Genomic DNA, 19,652 nt, shown 5'->3' with positions numbered 1-19,652 from the left:
ATAAATTTTGACTTTGTGTTTAAGTCATAACGAAGAAGACAGTATGGAGGAGATTCAATCGTCTGAGGAACTAGAGCAAGTAGATTAAAAACTTGCTAGAGCTTTCTCTATATTTCTTTAGAGTAATTTTGCTTAGCCTTTGATTTTGTTTAATTCTAAATAAATTCAAAACTGTTTCTCGGAGGCATACAACCATTGGTTAAGTATAACCATGCTAGCTAGAGTCACAATAGTTCTTAAAAGTTTGGAAGCTCATAAAATGTTCATAGGTTCTAAATTATTTCAAAATTTCATTTACTAAGTTTTATGGATTTTTCTCAAGAATCTAAAGAGTTGTCATTAAAGGAAGCTATAGGTGTTGGTTCTTATCCAAAACTTCCGACGATGTCGAAACAACCAACAAAATCTCCCTCGTCTCTCGATTTCTTTAGCGATTTTCTTTCCCTAAGTGAGACAGTTATTGTCATATGAATTAGGTTCTAATTTCTATTGTATAAGGAAAATTAGTTAACTAAAAAACTAAACTCGTTTTGACCATCATCCAAGTGGAAGTGTAACAAGTCAAGAAGAAAAAAATCTCAGTCGCCGAAAAACCTGCGAGTTTTTCGAAAATCGTCGAGAATTTCGCACCCACGCTGAAACTCGATTCCACGACCCTCTCCAAACGAACATTCGTCAGCCAAACAATCCTCAGCCATCTTGCCACCCTCCTCGATCACCTGAAAATAGAGAAAAGAAAAGAAATCAAAGAAAGAGAGAAGTTTTTCAGCAAGAATCCGAAAATGAAACCCACGAACGAAACAACCCAAAATTGACGTCAAAACACCCAAGTTACACTGCGAAAGAGATCCCCGACGACTGCACATCAACTCAAGGTACGTTTTGTTCCCTTTTCATACGTGTCGTCGTCGATAAACGAGGTTGAGGTTTTGTGTTTCCTAAACATTCATAGATTTGTAATTATAGGTCGTTTCAAGCCAAGAAACTCCAGGAAAGGAAAGAGGGAAGATGCAAATCGGCATAAGAAACCACGAATAGAGGAGAGAGAAACTGTAAGGACCAGACTGACTCCATGGCTCTAAAAGACAAATAAATTTTTTGAGAAATAAAAGAAAGGAATTTAAAACATTATATTTACATTATCAAAATAAAGTTTATATATAAGTATTTAAAACACAACACAATAGTTAAAACAACAATTAAGGAACGACACAAAAGGGTTGAAGGATGACGAGTGAAGTTAGTCTATGGCACCTGCTCTAGAGTCCGCTCCCAATCTCGACCAACTCCTTATTACCTGAAAGAAAAAATGTAGAATAAGGAATGAGTACAAAGACTCATTAAGTAGCCTACTTTTAGGCTCTTAATCGTGTCCTTGAAATGTTAGGGTACCACATTCTTTGTTTTTGTCTTGTTCTTGTTCTTGTTCTTGTTCTTGTTCTTGTTCTTGTTCTTGTTCTTGCTGTAAGTACTTAGCCCTCTAGTTCTTGACTTGGGTACTTATCTGATCTATCCTAAGGGTCCTTGGATTCTAAAACCTTGGTTATCCTTTAAGGGCCTTAGTACCATGGTTCTTGGTTCTTGGTTCTTGTCCTTAGAACTAGGATCTTGATCCATTTTTTAGACCTTGATCTTTCTCTTGTTCTTGGTACTTTCTTGGTTCTTATTTTTTTATTGATTCATTCTCCAAGACACTTCCCCTAAGATTTATGGCACTAGTCATGCACCTGGCAATCCTGTGTCCAAGATTTCATGCGTTCCAAGTGACACAGTCTTAACCCGAATCTTAGGGCTTGCCCTTCGATACGGTCTACTAACCTATGTCCAAGGCTTCATACGTTCCAAGCGGCATAGTCTGAAAACCTACATCCAAGGCTTCTTACATTCCAAGCGATGTAGTCTAATCATGCATCAAGGGCTTGCCCTATAATACAGTCTACATACCTACACTCAAGGCTTCATGCGCTCCAAGCAGTGTAATCTAAGAAATGAGCATGTTGTACCGTAGGAAGTCTTAGGAGGTTCTTGATTCGTGGCTAAGGTAACTTACTCTCTTCTTGTTCCATCGTGGCGATAGACTACTCCCCATGATAGACCATAAAGGTCATGTGCTCGGTGCATACATGAACATGACATCCTACAAATCTTTTGGGTACCCATAACATGGTGCAGGACATCTCATCTAGGTGAGGGAAACTTGAGGCCAAACATGACATCGTGCAAAGGAAACATGGTGCAGGACATTCCACCTAGAAGAGGAATTCTTGGGCCTTGGAAAGCACCGCTTGGTGGGAGGTCACGGGTCACATTGGACATGATTAGAGTATTACCTAGAATTCTTGAGTTCTGAGTTTGGGGACCTTGGTCCCTCGTCCTTGAGTGGTACCTAGCATTATTCTTACTTGGGTAGTTGTAAAGTTTGTGTGGTGTTGTTCTTGATTCTCAATCTTGTAAGTTTCTAAGGTTCATAATTCCTTGAGGCATAAGTTGTAATTTTCATTTGTAACCATATGAATCCATCTTAGCGTGAGTTGTTCTAGAAGGTCATAGATTCCTAGTGAGTTCTTCAGACGGTTCTACAAGAGTTTTGATTCTTGTGGTGTTTTCCTTTAGGTGTTTTTTGGGTCCTAACTTGTTTTAGGTTCCAAACTTGCTCCAATAAACTTGAAACCTCAAACATATCTTCATGTCCTTCATAATAGACCATATAAGAAGCACGTATAGACCTCGAATTTTCACAAGTAGTCCTAGGGTCATTTTGGTCATTTTACCCCTAATTCTTGGTTTTGCTACTTAACATGTTCCAACGGCTTTCAAACTTCAACATATCATCAAACCTCATAAAATAAGATCTACTACAGAGTTTCATAATATTTGGAAGTCATCTAGGTAATGAACTTTAGGCAGATATCCTTAGGGGCATTATGGTCATTTGCATTGTTTCTTGGTTTACCTACTTATCCTTATTCAATGACCACCAAATTTCATATATAACCTCAACATGCTATAATATACTCAGCATTAAATTTTCATAGGCACCAGAGTTCATCGAGTGGATTATTCCTGAGCAATTTGATCGATTTAGGGCCTTAATTCACGGTTCTTTGAGTTTTTCTTTCATATATCCTTAATTCATATTTGGTTTAGGTTCATATAGAAATATAAGTGATTCCTACAAGTAATTCTAAACAAAAAGTTCAAGGTGGCTACTTACCTCGTCGTCGACGTTTGGGACTTCCGTTCTTGAGCTTCCGGTATCCAAATTACCTCAAATTTCCTTCCACAGACGCCTTATTGTGTCTAGTTTCTGGAACCATAAAGTTTTTCCTAAGAAACAGCCTGGAAGGGGGTTAAACTTGAGAAAACTTGCCCGACCGAAAAAGAGATAAAGACGCGCGTGTCATATAGCGCCGCCGTCTGAAACTTGCCCTCCATAGCTCCGATCTTGCCGTTTCTCCCTTCGATTTATTCATGAAACTTAAAGATGGTGTTACAAGGAAGAGTTAGGGATTGATCTCATACCTTCTCATGGATCGTGGCCTAAGATATTCGCTTCCAAAGTTCGTCCAAAATATGATTTCTCGACGGAGCAAAAACAGAGGATTCCTTATTGGGTAGCCAATTCTATGGGTTTTCAAAGCTCGATTTCTCCTCAAAACCTCTTCCTTATTCTTCCCTCAAGCTAAATGAATTGGTTTGAAGGAACGACTCTAAGTGTGGGACCTTAATTTTAAGAAATTGTTCTACGACGTTTCAGCTCTCGATTCTTTCATCAAAGTTACTCAACTTCTTGCTCTGAAGCTAAAGGAATTCTTAATTTGAAGGAAAAGGAACCGTAGATAGGAATTCAAAACTTACCCCCAATTTGAACCCAAAACAGATTTTCTTCAATTGGGCACGTTCCTGAGGTTATTCTCTTTGTGTTCTTCTATAGAAACATTCCTTGGAGGTGCAGAAACTTATTGGGATCGTCCTTGCTCGATGAATTCTCGTGTATCCTCGGATTGGAATTTTGAGTTTTTCTTGAAGCTCTTTAATGGCCGATTGGATTGGGGGAATAGTTTCAAAGCACTTTCAGCACGTAATTTCTTCATAGAACTTGTGGGTAATCTTGTTTAGAAACTATAGGAACAAGTTTGAAGAGAAATGGTGGAGAATTGCTCTTGGATTTGGAAGAAATCCGAGAGTAGGAGACCCAAAATCTAACCGCTTATTGCCTACAATTGGGAGCTCGACCTTGCTCAATTCTTGTTCCAAACTATTGCCCCAACTTTAGAATTTATAGGAGAAGCTTAAACCGACATTGAGAGCTCCAGAATCATTGTGAATTGGAGGTTGGATTTTCTAAATTCATCGAAAATATCATCTCCGATCAGAGAGCTATAGACCTTGGTTTTGAATCCTCGTCGTTGGATGTGATGGTCTGTGAGTGTTCTAGATTAAATTCAATTTTCGAGGAGATCCAACGGCTGAGAGTTGAGAGTCGATGGATTTTGTACGGATGGTCACGGTTGATCATCTGATTCTTGCCAGAATGACAATTACGTAATGATCCATATCTTCAGGGGTAATTTGGTAATTTGCCACTTTCATAATATTTTATTATTATTTTTCTCGAAAAAATCCATAATTTTCATAAAAATTCTTTGTTAGTCATTTTTTCCCTTTATGGAGCATCTTGAAATTCTCTCTAGCAAAAAGAAATAAAAATTAGGAAAATTCCTTAAAATTGGAAAAACAACTTTTTTGTCCTTTTCACTTATATTTTCATTCTCAATCCTTCTCCAAAGGTTTTAAGTCCTTAATTTTAAGGTATGGAAATTACTTGCCTAAGACCCTTGTCCTTCTCCATCCCTCATCATTTCTTTCCTTAGGATCTTTTGGGTCTTACATGGGTGACTTTCCTTCTTTTTTGGGGTGTTACAGAAACTTCACCGGAAAACCGCGTAGGAAGTCGGGTAAGGAAGAAGAGATTCGACTGATTCAAATCAAATCTATCCATGACCCAAGGCTCACACCTGCAACCCAAACTGTAGCGGCCCAGCCCAGCCTTAACCCACGACCCACATTTACAATAATCGTGACCCGCGCCTGTGAACCGCACGCGACCCGCCTGTAGACTCGAGAGCTGAATCCAACTTACCTCGACCTAGTAAGCCCAAGACTGTAGTCCAGCCTGATAGCCCAGACTGCAGCACCTCGACCCTACTCAACCCGCAAGCCGACCCATGACCCGCGCCTCGACCCGACGTCGCTGTGTTGTGTGGCCCGCTCAGGTGCTGCCACGTTTAAAGTCATGGCGTAAGTAGCCCTTCGGCTTGAGTGGCTTAGACGGCGCAGCGGTGGCTATTCGGCTCGATTTTCCAATTTTAGCCCGACTTTCACTGTTTTGACCCTCTCAGACTTGCCTTTTACCCCGATTAAGGTAATTGAGGTTGTTTTAGTGCTGTATTTCAATTATTAATTGGATTTTTAATTTAATTATGAAATACTAACAGAAAGTGCCGAATAGTGTAATAGGAAACAAACTCCGGTGATCTTTTGAGTAGCTCTCAAGGAACGGGAGCTTACGTTTAGCATAATTAGAGAGAAATCCAGCTAAGGCCAACCAAGTAAGTAGCCTTACTATAGGATAGGCTAGAAATTGTATGAGTTACAATTTATGATGTTTGAGCTATGATGATGTATGAGTACATGATGATGTGCGAGTATATGATGATGTATGAGTATATGATGATGTGCGAGTATATGATGATGTGTGAGTTATGATGATGTATGAGTTATGATGCTTGATTATGATGCATGATGATGTGCGTAATGTATATATTTCGATGTATGACGTACTTGATATGTTTGATGCACTTTATAGCGATATGATGAGTATGATGATTGCATGACGTTTGTCTTAGTATGTTGATGTTTTCCATATTAAGCATGATATATGATGATGAGTGTCATATTGCATCATGTCGATAGACCGACATATGACATAACCTTAAGAGCATGAAAATGATATTAATATAAATATTCAACGAGCATGTGTTACTTAATGTAACAAAGAGATGAAACTAGAAGGTTGTGTCAAAAGAGATGATAAGATGAAATTTAGAGGGATCTCATGCATGTTGTATGTTTATAAGCATAGGGATACTTCCCTAGAGACGATGAGTGTAGACATGCACGATATGATGATGAGGGTGTTCATGGGGAGCATGACACCAAGGGATTTCATTGACCTCTGGACGTCGCTACAGATTAGCTTGACTAGAGATGGTCCAGGGGGTGTGCAAGCCCCCTAGGGATTCACACTCGCACGTGTAGTCGTGTGAAGGTGTAACGCCCCTAATTTTCTTTAACCTAATTAGTGACGTCACCCATGCATACTTATCTCATTAGGCGGAAGCTCATCATAAATAACCTTGAAATAGTCTTTCATAAAAATTCATGAATCCAAAACAAAACCTAAACTCCGAAAATAAACCTTCAATACTGAATTCAAAATAAATCCAAATAAAACGATACTCAATCCTATAACTTAAAACAGTCTAATAAAAGTAAACTCCTAAAAATATCCCGTCTCCAACTTCCATGGTGGCCTCAGCTCCGCCGTCAACCGTACATTGGCGCCTTGCCTTTACCTGAAAAATGTAGGTAGCACGTGGCTTGAGTATTTTATGAAATACTCAGTAAGTCACCCCGCTGTTGGGGTTAGGAATGCAAACACATGCAACATATGAGCGGGACCTAACTTTTCATAAACTTTTCATAGCCTTGGGCACTTTTCTATTCCGGGTAGGGTTGGATGTGTGGTACTCCTTCACACATGGCCCATGTACGTGTACATGAACCCACCAGGCGGGCTCTTATACGTACCCCCTGGGCCTGACTTGGTCGGGCACAACGTGTTACACATAGCCGGACACCATAGAACAGAAAAGGGCCCGCATGATATTATGGCGAACATAAATATCGTATTTCATTCTTTTGTATCATAAAGGGGAAGAATCCCGATGCACGTGACATACATATATGCATGAGGTCCCTTAACATATTTAACATGGCATTACATAAGCAGTGCTAACATTGCATTTACGTTTCTTACATCACATGACATCTCACATGACTTACATTACATGGCATATTACATAACATTCCAGTTGCATAAACATCTCATAACATGACTCGATAATTCTACGTGTATCTATGGCATCAAACAACATATTCATGGCATACAATACTAACATCTCATTCATGACATAACATAAACAGTCAACAGTCAACACAAGTTCATACGTCACATAACATACACAATCTACGGTCAATACAATCTATACATCACATAATCATATCACATAAAATATGGTGCATGCAGGGGCCACAGGGCACGCACCATCATACAACACGTAGAAAGCTAACTCCAACAGTAAGGTCACTTACCTCGATAGTCTTGGTTGAAGTCACTCACAACGAGCTAATCCCAGCGGTTAAATAAGTCCTATGATAACCACATAAAAATTTAGAACCTTTCATAAGGTACCCTAACTAAACCTCATGCTATTTATCAAATAAACCCTTGACCTAATCTGTCTTTAACGTTTAGGAGCCATACTGACCTCGGATGGTAAAAATAAGGGCAGAAACGACTTCGGAAGGGCCAAAAATCTTGGAATCGATATATTATAGTGATACCGATTCACCAAGCTGAGCTGCCGAGCCGACCAATTAAGCCGCCAAGCTGAGCTGCGGGATTTGACGGAGCCGAGCCGCGGGTTTTGACGGAGCCGAGCCGCCGTACACGTCAAGCCGAGCCGAGAGCACGCGTGCGGAGCCGAGACCAAGGCTGCAGCGCGCGTCCGCGTTGGGCCGAAATGCACAGGGCCCGCGTTCGTTCCGTGGGCTGGTCCAGAGGCCAAACGTGAACCCGACCCGTTTTCCTTCGTCTTCCTTACCCGAAATCTCGTGAAAACCCTAATCGTCGCTGCGCCGCCAACGACGACGTCACAACCCCGATTCCGACGATGCGACGACACCCCTCGCCTATTCCGACCGACGCGCAACGATATTCAACACCGATAGCCTCGGTCGCTTCTCCCTCCGGCCACTCACCGAAGAAAATCCAGCGAACCATCTCGCACGTTTTTCCTGGCTAACCCTCTCAATTTTTCCGTACTCTCAGACACCCTAAAAAAACCTTAAACGTTTGGAGAGCAAAAGTTGTTTACAACGAAGGAGGAGAGTTGTATATGGGAATATAAAAGGTCTTTATGACTTTTCCATTAAGGCAGTAATTTCCTTGCTAGAAATCATACCTTTTCCAGCGACAATAAATGCAGCATAATATCTTTTCGTTTTGGCAGCAAAAATAAAATCTTAGCATAAAATCTAAAATAAATAAAACAAAAATTCGAATCCTTACCGAAGGGAAGTACTACACATCCATATTAGTCTGAGACTGGAAGCCACCCCTAGAGAATAGAGATAGGTCCCAAGAGCATGATTGCATATGTTTGCATTTGCATGGTGGCCCCCGATAGTCGAGCCACTTACTGAGTATTCTCCGAAATACTCAGGTCGTGTGCCACATCATTTTTCAGGTATAGGTAAGGCGCACATGTACAAAGGACGACAACTATAAGGCGAGCATAAACTGTGGCACTTTTGAAAGATTTAGTTTGTGATTTGATTTGAATAGTTAGTTAGCTGTTACTATTTATTAGCTATTTTTTTCTCTTTTTTATTGCTTTGTAAAGCTATTTATATAGTTCTTTAGTTATTCAAATACATAACTTGGATGGTATATTAAATTTAGTTTTCTCTTTTTTAGCATTTGGTATTAGAACCTGCTTACCTTGAAAAGTAGAAGCCTTTTCAAGATAAGAGCAGCTATGTGGCGACAAAGAGTAGTTTTATGTAGCCATCAATTCCAAAGTTGGATGGATATTATTATAACTGGTACATGATGATGGAAAACCTTCTCATATCAAAAGAATATTAGAGTGTGGTGGAGCAAGGAATTTCGGCCCAAGAATATTAGAGTGTGGTGGAGAAAGGAATTTCTGCAATAGGAGAAGGAGAATTCCTTTCACAAGGACAAAAGAAAGCAATTAAAGATCTCAAGTTGAAGCCATAGATCATCCAACTCTAGAAACCATTCTGAAGAAAGACACAACCAAGGATATTTAGGACTCCTTGAAACAAAAGTACCAGGAAACAGCTCGAGTCAAACGTGCACAACTGCAAGCTCTTCGCAAAGAGTGGGAGGTTCTTCAGATGAAGACGGGAGAATCAGTGTCAGACTACTTTGCTCGAACTCTCATAATTTTTAATAGAAAGAAAATTCATGGAGAAAAGATGGCAGACATTGACATCATAGAAAAGATCCTTAAGATCTATGGCTTCTAAGTTTGACTATGTCGTTTGCTTGCTCGATTGATGAGTCTAATGATCTAGATTCCTTATCCATTGATGAGTTATAAAGTAGTCTCTTAGTGCACGAGCAACGCATGAATGATCATGTTTGTGAGGAAGAAAAAGCTCTAAAAGTCACACATGATGGAAGTTTTGGCAGCAGAGGAAGAGGACGTGGTGGCTTTCTAGGACGAGGTAGAAAAAGAGGTTGACAAAGCTTTGACAGATACCAATATGAGTGTCCTAAGAGGGAGAATGACAGAATTATGGAGAAACTAATGAAGAGATGCTATTAATGGCCTATGTAGATGAGAAGAAAGCTGAAAAGAAGGACATTTGGTTTCTTGACTCGGAGTGCAGCAACCATATGTGTGGAAAGAAAGAACTTTTCTATCATATTGATGATAAGTTTCGACAAACTGTGAAGCTGGGTGACAACTCAAGCATGGCTACGATGGACAAAGGAAATGTAAATTTTAAAGTAAATGAGATTGTGCAAGTAATCACCGAGGTATTTTATGTACTAAACTTAAAGGACAACTTGTTAAGCATCGAACAGTTGCAAGAAAAAGGTCTCGCAATTCTTATACAAAAAGGAGGATGTAGGATTTATCATCCTGACATAGGGCTGAATTGTAGAGACTTCAATGACATCAAATAGAATGTTTACTCTATTTGTTCAATCTCTACCAAAGGAACAATCATGCTTCAATGCTATTACAGAAGATCCCGCAAGAACATGGTTGTCAATATGGGCATCTAAGTTGAACATGGTTGTCAATATGGGCATCTAAGTTATGGAGGACTGAAGACACTTCAAGAGAAGAACATGGTGCAAGGATTGCCGGTCCTTAAAGTTCCATCAAAAGTATGTGAAGGTTGTTTGATAGGAAAACAACAAAGAGATCCGTTTCCTAAAGAAAGCATATGAAGAGCATCTCAAATTCTTCAACTTGTACATGATGACATATGTTGACCGATCACGCCCATCTCCAACAGCAAAAAGAGGTATTTTATCAGTTTGATCGATAATTTCAGTCGAAAACCTTGGATTTTCTTCTTGGTTGAAAAATCAGAAGCGTTCTCCATTTTTAAAAGATTCAAGAGTATGGTTGAAAAGAAACTGGTATATACTTGAAGGGCTTGAGAACTGATTGAGGTGGTGAATTCACAACCAAAGAATTCAAGCTTTTGTAATGAAAATGGTATTCAAAGGCAACTAACAGTGGCTTATACTCCGCAACAACACGGCGTGGCAGAAAGGAAAAACAGAAAAATTATGAATATGGTTAGATGCATGCTGACAAAGAAAAAGGTACCAAAAGCTTTCTGGGGAAAAGCAGCAAATTGGACGGTTCATATTCTCAATAGAAGTCTCCCTCTAGCCGTGAAGCATATGATTCTAGAAAAAACTTGGAGCGGACATAAAGCATCATATTCACATTTCATAATTTTTGGATGTATTGTGTATGTTCATGTCCCAGCCAACAAAAGAACAAATCTTGAGGATAAAAGTTTAAAAATATGTATTACTTGGAGTTAATGAGGAGTCAAAGGCATATAGACTTTATGATCAGTCTCACAGAAGAAAATGGCTTAGATTGGCATAAAACCCATCAAGAAGAAGTTACCGTTGATCTAGAATTGACTAATGATACCTGTAATGAAGTTGAAGTTGAAAGCTCGGAGGATGAAGTATATAATGATGATTCATGTGAGTCACACAAGAACACCCATCGGTTGATGCTGAAAGAAGAATTAAGAGGCCACCAAGATGGATGGATGATTAGGAGAGAAAGGTTTATTTTTTAGGACGAAAATATTACATATCTAGCTTGCAGGAGGTGATCTTATTCATTACACAAAAGCCGCCAAAAGCTATGGATGGAGGAGTTGTTAGGATGATTCATATTCGTACACAAAATCAAGTTGTAGACATCATAACCAAAATTTGATCATCTTTTTAAATATAATTAAAAAATATAATAGAATTATAAATTTGGTAGTGGGTCCCATATTCGAGTCTCCCATGTAATTTCGATAAACATTACAATTATTATTTTATTTTTTCTTATCATTTTTTTCATTTTTTATTTGTTCTTTTTCTTTACTGTTTTATAAAATATGATTTTTTTTTCCGATTATTTAGGTTTAGTATTGTTTCTCTCTCTTATAACTCTTATTTTCTATTTTTTTTTCAATTAGTTTATGTTGAAGTATAATTAATTTGTAATTGATAACAATAAACTATAATTAATAAAGATTCATTAATTATTCTATTGTAATAATTATTTTATACATAAATCTTTTTTTGTATTTTTTTTTATTGTTTTCATAAATTATTATAAGTATATAAATTTATTAATATATATCATTTAATATAATTTATTCCATTTAATTTTTGAGACATATGTCGGCTAAATGTAAGTTTATATTTTATTAAAATTATAATATAATTATTAAGATTTATTATGAAGTAAATTAAAAAATCTAAATTTAAGATTAAAAAAATTATATTAAAATTAAATTAATTAAAAAATTATTTCAATAATTTAACTTAATTAAAATAAAATAGTTAATCAAATTAAATAATTTTTTAAGCAGATATATTATAAATAAAACCTTCTACCAAATAGCCGAAAAGACTATAAAACTTCGTTGAGAGTTTCACCCTCAATGAGAGAAAATTCAAATTTTGAAAACATATAAATCACCTGTAAAGTCTCCACAGTAATCTTCCTGGTCTTCTCCACACGTGTCCAACCAAATCGAATCCGATGCATCACAACCCTAAAATTTCCATCCAGACCATCCAATTAATAGAATTCATCGATTAGTTGCTAATCGCGTCACACAGAATCGAAACTCTGCCACTAGGCCGTTTCCAAGCCCCGACAAAAACGAGTGGAACGGCGTCGTTTCTGGCATCGGCGTGCGTTTTGATTTTCTTCATCCCGAGCGCCAAAACTGTTGCAGAAGAAAAAGGATAAAAATCAGAAAAGAGTTGATAGTAGGGAGAGTAGAGCCGCATAATCTGGTAGATCATTTTTCAATTTCCGAATTCCAATTCTCTGATTTTGTTTCAGAGTTTCGCTGAAAAATGGAGATTGGATCGGGTACGATTGCGTCCTGCTTGAAAGAGCAGCTTAAGATCTTTCAGGAATGGTTCTGTTTGGCCGATTCAGGTACTTTTCTACCTTTAATCGGCGTTTCTTGTTTTATTAATTATTGGATGTTAATTGCTTCGTTTTGTGTTTTCTCCTTTTTTTTTTTTTTTTTTTTTTNTTAGTGGAAATGATGCCATACAGTTCTTCTCCATGTCTCATCTTTCTCGCGCAGAGCTCAAACAGGTATCACGTGTCATTTTTCTGTTCCTTTTTAGCCCACTGAGTTCATCGTTGAATCTTACTTTGACGCCACGTTAGGTTACAGAATTTGGATTTGAGTTTGTTACGGACCTTTTATGTTCTCTGCTTCATAACTGATGTTAAGTTTATAACTTCATTGTTCTTAGTAGGATGTCCGATTTTGATGTGCTTAGAGGTGGATAACCAGATTGCTGCTACCATGATGAGAAAAAATAAACTTCCTTATTTGAAGGAGAATTCAACAAACTTCCTTATTCATGTTTGGTCTAGTATGTTGTTTACGTTCATATGTTTTGTGGTTATTGGTTTCATTTTGTTTCGTTTCAAAAGTTGTGTTCATTACTTTGCTAACCTTTTCTCTTAATCACGATGATGATTTTTTACTGTGGAAAATTAGAAGCATTTTAATTGAATTCGTATCAATGAATTGGATGCTAAAAATACATATAATTTGTCGAGTATCTGCCTGCGCTGTCTGTTTTGCTTCGTACTCCGATCACTGATTCACTGCACAACTTTTGGGGGGTTTTATTTTTTGGGTCGTTAAACAGCTGTGGTTCATAATATGTCATAGATTCTGATATTATATCTTTGGTTCCTTTTATACTATTCCGCCAGTGGAACTGATGTGATATTTTCGTTTCCTGTTTAAAGGTTTGGGCTATTGCAGACTCCAAACGGCAAGGATATTTAGGTTTCAATGAGTTCGTTAGAGCCATGCAGGTTCTATTCTACTTCTTTGTTCTGATTTTATTACTTTAGCCACTACATGGAGCTCCCTCTAATTCTTGTTTTTGTTCTGATAACGATCAGCTTATTTCTTTAGCGCAAGCAGGGTATGAATTGAACTCAGATATCCTCAAAAAATCAGGCAAGTTGAATGATTTGTTTGATGGTTCTGTCTTTTATATGAACAATTTGAAGCTATTTTAGCTATTATTCTTGAAGTGTACAAATGAGTTTTCTTTGTTATCAAGTCCATATTATATTTAAAGTGAAAATTTTTGGTCTGGCTTAAGACATCAAATAATGCAGATATCAGTATCATATGCCAGAACCTTTAATTCTATGAAATATCAGTATTGATATCAGTGATACTCTGTTTTATCCATTTATTTTAATTTTCTCTTCCTCTGATCCTCGAAATGTAACCATGCTCTCACTGTAAATTATTTAAGAAGAAACATAGTGTTGTAGACTGCTTTGGTGATAATCTTGTGGCCAGTAGTTATTTTTGACCAGTTAATCCATCCTCTAATACTATGTTACCTGTGAGATCCACGTCGGTTAAGGAGGAGAACAAAACATTCTTTATAAGGGTGTGGAAACCTCTCCCTAGCAGATGTGTTTTAAAACCTTGAGGGGAAGCCTAGAAGGGAAAGCCCAAAGAGGACAATATCTGCCAGCGGTGGGCTTGAGCCGTTGCAGCTTGATTTACTTTATTGCATATTTCTGAATTATATTATTTGGAAACTATTATTGAAAAGTTTTTAAAACAAGTAGAAAATGCCTACTTCAAATCCAATTATTGCGTTCATTTGCTTTCATAACACCTTGCAATGCAAAGGCAATACTTGGTTACTGTCCATTATACATTGATGACGACCTTTTACTTGTTTACAGCTGACATGGAAAAAATTAAACTGATGGACGTCCTTTTACTTGTTTACAGCTGACATGGAAAAAATTGAACTTCCAGTTCTAGAAGGCTTGGACGCTTTAGCTCTTGTAAGTAATATCACTCATTTGATAATGTGAACTTAGCATTGATATAATGCAACATTGATGTATGATACATTGATATAATGCAACATTGATGTATGATATATTTTTTTTATAATCTTCTCAGAAGACCAAGAAGTTAGCAATATCTAGCCAACATGAAACAAATGGTTCGACAATTTTTTACCATTGAATTTCTATAATAAAATTGCCAACTTGGTCTGTGATTTGAATAGATACTCTGCCAATATAGGTACTTCTCAACCGCCATCATCTCCTTGGTTTGCTTCAAAATCTGGGAGCAAGGTATTATGTGGTCTTTTGTGTTTTTTTCTTTATTTTTATTTTTTTATTATTATACTTTGTCTATGTTTTATTATTTGTGAAAGATTTCTTTTTCAATTTTGTTCCAGATCTGTTTTTTTTAAATGGTAATTAATGAAATGCAATTGAAAATGCTGACCTATTCTTCTCTGGTAATGTTTTCTTTTGCATCATTTCTTGTTCAGATACCCCATACTGCTGTTACATCAATAATTGACGGTTTGAAGAAACTATACAATGAAAAACTAAAGCCTCTGGAAGCTACTTATCTGTTTAATGATTTTGTATCCCCATCGCTGGTGAGTAGATTGGGAAATTTCTTGTCCACTTAAACTTTTTGGTTGAGATGGAAGAAGAGTTGTTAAATGGTTTACCTCCATTGTGTAAAATGTTCCTTCAATGTGTTTCAAAGTTTTGACTAATTTCTTGCAGACAAGCAGTGATTTTGATGCTAAGCCGATGATAATGTTGTTGGGCCAATATTCAACTGGAAAGACAACATTTATCAAACATTTGTTAAGATGTAATTATCCAGGTGAGTTGAATTTTTACTTTATCATCTTTTGTAATCTGCATGTATAAACTTCATATATTGCATGCTTTCTTAATTTATTTAATTTTTTTTTAACTCAGGAGCTCACATAGGACCGGAGCCAACAACTGATAGATTTGTAGTGGTTATGGTAAGGGAAACCCTTTGTTTTGCTGTTAAATAGTAAGTTTAAACTCAAAAATAATAGCTGATAGCTTGCTTTTTGGACTTTTTGGACTTTTTATTTTGGACATTTTTTGCTTGAAACATGCCAGAGTCTAATTGTTTGTGCAATTCTATTTTGATTATCCTACAACTGTTCTATGTTATAATTTTTACTAATCACCGCAGATTATCTTTTTGCACTCTGTATTTTGTTTAGGGAAAGATATGGATTTAGTATGTCTAATTAATTGCTTATTGTTCAGAACTAAAAAGAAAAATAATACTTGGAATTGCATATTGTACCATTTTATTAGTATTTTCTCCATGATGAATGTGTTTCCTATAATTTCTTTTATTTTCCACTGTCTATAAAATGTGTTTTCACCTAGCTACTTTGTGGTCGATTGGCCAAAATAAGAAAGAACTGCAAGTCATCAAATAAGAAACTTTACCTATGTAATCAAACTGGGTGATATATTCTTATCAAGGGATATGTCTAACACGTTCACGGTTCCATTGCTTTATTGTGAATTTGTACTCAGTCTGGACCAGATGAGAGAAGCGTTCCAGGAAACACAATTGCTGTTCAAGCAGACATGCCATTCTCGGGTTTGACATCCTTTGGTGGAGCATTCTTGTCGAAGTTTGAATGTTCTCAAATGCCGCATCCTGTACGTTGAAGTTTAATTTATTTCTTTTTAAGTTTATGCAGTTTCATTTTGCCAAATTGCTACAACGAAGCTAATACTTTTTACCTATACTTTCAGCTCCTTGATCAAATTACATTTGTGGATACTCCTGGGGTTCTCTCTGGGGAAAAGCAACGCACACAGAGAAGCTATGATTTCACAGGGGTTATATCATGGTTCGCAGCAAAATGTGATCTCATTCTTCTTTTGTTTGATCCCCATAAACTGGATATCAGCGACGAGTTCAAGCGTGTTATAGGATCCCTTCGTGGTCAAGATGATAAGATTCGAGTTGTCCTCAATAAAGCAGATCAAGTTGATACTCAACAAGTAAGATTTAGACCTCTGCAATTATTTTCTTCTTTATAGTTTCCTTTATTGGAGGATTATAATGTATACCTCTTTGACTTTCCATCATTCTAGTTAATGAGAGTATATGGAGCATTGATGTGGTCTCTCGGCAAAGTGTTGAATACTCCAGAGGTCTCTCGTGTTTATATTGGGTAGGTTCTTTGATTCAGTCTATTATCTATGTATTATAGTGTTGATCATTGATAATTTCCTCTTAGATTTACTGATTTATATAGCATAAAACGTTAATTTCCAAACTGATCTTTCATTGATATCAGCATTTTCTTGGATTGTCTCTCGTAATTTTATTATCTGATTGTATCAGATCATTTAATGACAAGCCTGTTAATGAAGCCTCTGTCGGCCCAATTGGTCGCGATCTTTTTATCAAGGAACAAGATGACCTGTTAGCAGATTTGATCGATATTCCAAAGAAAGCGTGTGACCGTCGGGTAATTTGGTTTACATGTTTTGATTGCATAATATGCGTATTTGCCATCACCATGCCTAAATAACCAAGTTTTCATTTTCACATTCCAGATTAATGAATTTGTAAAACGCGCCAGAGAGGCTAAGATTCATGCCTACATTATTAGCCATCTCAAAAAGGAGATGCCTGCCATGATAGGCAAAGCTAAAGCTCAACAACGGCTTATTGATAATCTTGAAGATGAATTTGGAAAGGTAAATTTATTCTATTCCATCTTTCATTTTAGTTTTTGTATGTTCAAATGTCGGAATTTAATCTTTATAGTTTAAATAAATCTTAAAACTAGGCCTGTGTTTACTTTGAAGATAATTTTAACCGAACTTAGTAAGATATTAATAGAGACTTTTTTTTACTACATAAAAATCAACAACAATCGGAATGACTAATTTTGAGATTTGTTAAATGTCGACTTGGAAAGAAATCAGTTTAACCATATTTGATCATTTCCCGTCTCTCTCAATCTCACCTGCGGGTATCCCTCTCAATGGATCCCTCTTGCCCGTGCCAAAGAGTAGTGGTATTTGAATCATTTCTTTAAACTGTGGATGACAGGTTCAAAGAGAGTACCACCTACCGGCAGGTGACTTCCCAAGTGTAGAGCATTTTAAGGAGGTATTAAATGGGTACAGCATTGATAAATTTGAGAAATTGAAGCCCAAAATGATTCAAGCTGTGGATGATATGCTTGGGTATGACATTCCACAACTTCTGAAGAACTTCAAAAATCCATACGAGTGAAGCATCTAAAATAACATTATATTATTTTTGTAGTTGGCCAATCTAAGTAAAAGTATAGGTTCTTCATTAATCGTTCAAAGGTTTAGGTTATGATTCAAAGTAGAGTTATAATTTAAAGTTGGGTATTTTGATGTAATCGAAGTTTTTGTTTTGTTTTGTTTTGTCGATTGTTTGTGGCTTGTTGTATAGCGTATGATGTTTTATAATTTACAAGTCCATTTCTGGTAGGCTTATAAATAAGTTGGTGGAACTAAATAAATATTAATCTAAGCTCAGGTTTGTTGGTTGAAATATTTTATGTTTACCTTAAAACTTCCAATATTCAATATTTTTTAACCAAAAACAAGAGAACCCAATTTATTTCCATCAACCTTTGGTATATCCGTTGAATCAATATCAAAAATCATTAGTATATTTTTTTTTTTCATTATTAGAAAATAGAAATTTGGATTTCAGTATAATAAATTGGCAGTGGGATATGAGTAGCATTCCCATGGTTTACATTTAATCTTTTTGTTTCCTTGTTTGGAAAAATATGTTGTTTTTTCTATTGATTTTTTTTTTTTTTTTTTTTTTAACTTCTTATCACGATAAATGTGCTAACTATAGATATGATGTTTAACGAGCCTAGGTTTCTACTTAATCTAAAGTCATTACGGTCATACATAATGTACTCATTTTGTGCGTAAATAATAATTTGAAACTTCAACATGAAACACCGTCATGGACTTGCAAACTAGAAATAAATAAATATAATTATCACTTACGAACTAGAGATAAATAAATACAATTATCATGTGTCATGATCTCAAGAACTAGAGATAAATAAATACAATTATGATCTCAAGAACTAGAGATAAATAAATACAATTATCTATCATGTGCCATGATCTCAATGAACTAGAGATAAATAAATAAAATTATCATGTGTCAATCTCAATTTGACAGGAGTGTCTGTGTGTCTGTCTTTAACGGAGGGGTCTTGTCTTTACTTGAAATAGGTCAACTGTACAGGAGTGTCTAGTCTTGTCTGAGTGTTACTGAGTGTCTGTCTTTACTTGAAATAGGTCTAACTGTTCAGGAGTCTTCTTTACCTAAAATAGGTCAAGAGTACAAGAGTGTCTTTCTTTACCTGAAATAGGTCAGGAGTGTCTTTCTTTACCTAAAATAGGTCAATAGGAGTGTCTGTCTTTACCTGAAATAGGTCAACGGTACAGAGTGTCTTCTTTACCTGAAATGGGTCAAGAGTGTCTGTCTTTACCCTTTACCTGAAATAGGTCAACATGAGTGTCTGTCTTTATCTGAAATAGGTCAACGGTACACGAGTGTCTTCTTTACCTGAAATAGGTCAAGAGTGTCCGTCTTTACTTGAAATAGGTCAACAGTACATGAGTGTCTTGTCTTTACCTGAAATAGGTCAACTATACCTCTTGTCTTTGCCTGAAACAAGTCAACTGTACAGTCTTGTCTTTACCTGAAACAAGTCAACTGTACAGGAGTCTTGTCTTTACCTGAAATAGTATGTGACTACTTTACGAAGTAGCATGTGACTTGAGTATGCTCAATGTCTTGTCTTTACCTGAAATAGAAGTAGTATGTGACTTGAGTAGTTAGATACAAACACATACAATCATGAATGAGACCGGGGTTAGACACAAACATATACAATCATGAATGAGACATATTCTTTCAGTATGTATTCTTTTATGCGACTATCTTAATCGGGTAATTGGATGTGTATTTACTATTTTACACATAGTCAACACCTGCAAGTATGGCCCACCAGTCGGTTCGCATACCTCCTAGGCCCCTTTCTTAATCGGGGCTAGCATTCTTTGGAGTTGTTGCCGCACACCCGATAGGAA

The 19,652-nt window shown here is 36.6% G+C and overlaps 1 protein-coding gene across 2 annotated transcripts; it reads left to right on the top strand.

The window, feature by feature from the left end:
* The first annotated feature begins 12,369 nt into the window (after positions 1 to 12,369).
* Positions 12,370 to 18,078, top strand: LOC111787596 (EH domain-containing protein 1-like). 2 transcript variants are annotated; one of them, XM_023667610.1, is made up of 16 exons: positions 12,370 to 12,597; positions 12,692 to 12,758; positions 13,431 to 13,499; positions 13,590 to 13,647; positions 14,449 to 14,504; positions 14,626 to 14,668; positions 14,752 to 14,804; positions 15,008 to 15,121; positions 15,255 to 15,357; positions 15,456 to 15,505; positions 16,062 to 16,190; positions 16,287 to 16,538; positions 16,632 to 16,711; positions 16,885 to 17,011; positions 17,100 to 17,243; positions 17,602 to 18,078. In XM_023667610.1, the coding sequence occupies exons 1-16, from the start codon at positions 12,509 to 12,511 to the stop codon at positions 17,785 to 17,787; spliced, it is 1,620 nt and encodes a 539-aa protein (XP_023523378.1). In that variant the 5' UTR covers positions 12,370 to 12,508; the 3' UTR covers positions 17,788 to 18,078. The 2 variants fall into 2 exon arrangements, with proteins under 2 accessions (XP_023523378.1, XP_023523377.1); XM_023667609.1 differs by lacking the exon at positions 12,370 to 12,597 and adding an exon at positions 12,926 to 13,045 and having other exon boundaries at positions 12,703 to 12,758.
* Positions 18,079 to 19,652: the final 1,574 nt, after the last annotated feature.

The sequence above is a fragment of the Cucurbita pepo genome, chromosome LG02, assembly GCF_002806865.2.
Source record: "Cucurbita pepo subsp. pepo cultivar mu-cu-16 chromosome LG02, ASM280686v2, whole genome shotgun sequence".
NCBI lineage: Eukaryota > Viridiplantae > Streptophyta > Magnoliopsida > Cucurbitales > Cucurbitaceae > Cucurbita > Cucurbita pepo.
The sequence above is the reverse complement of the archived record's forward strand: the minus strand, read 5'-3'. Positions and strand labels throughout refer to the sequence as shown.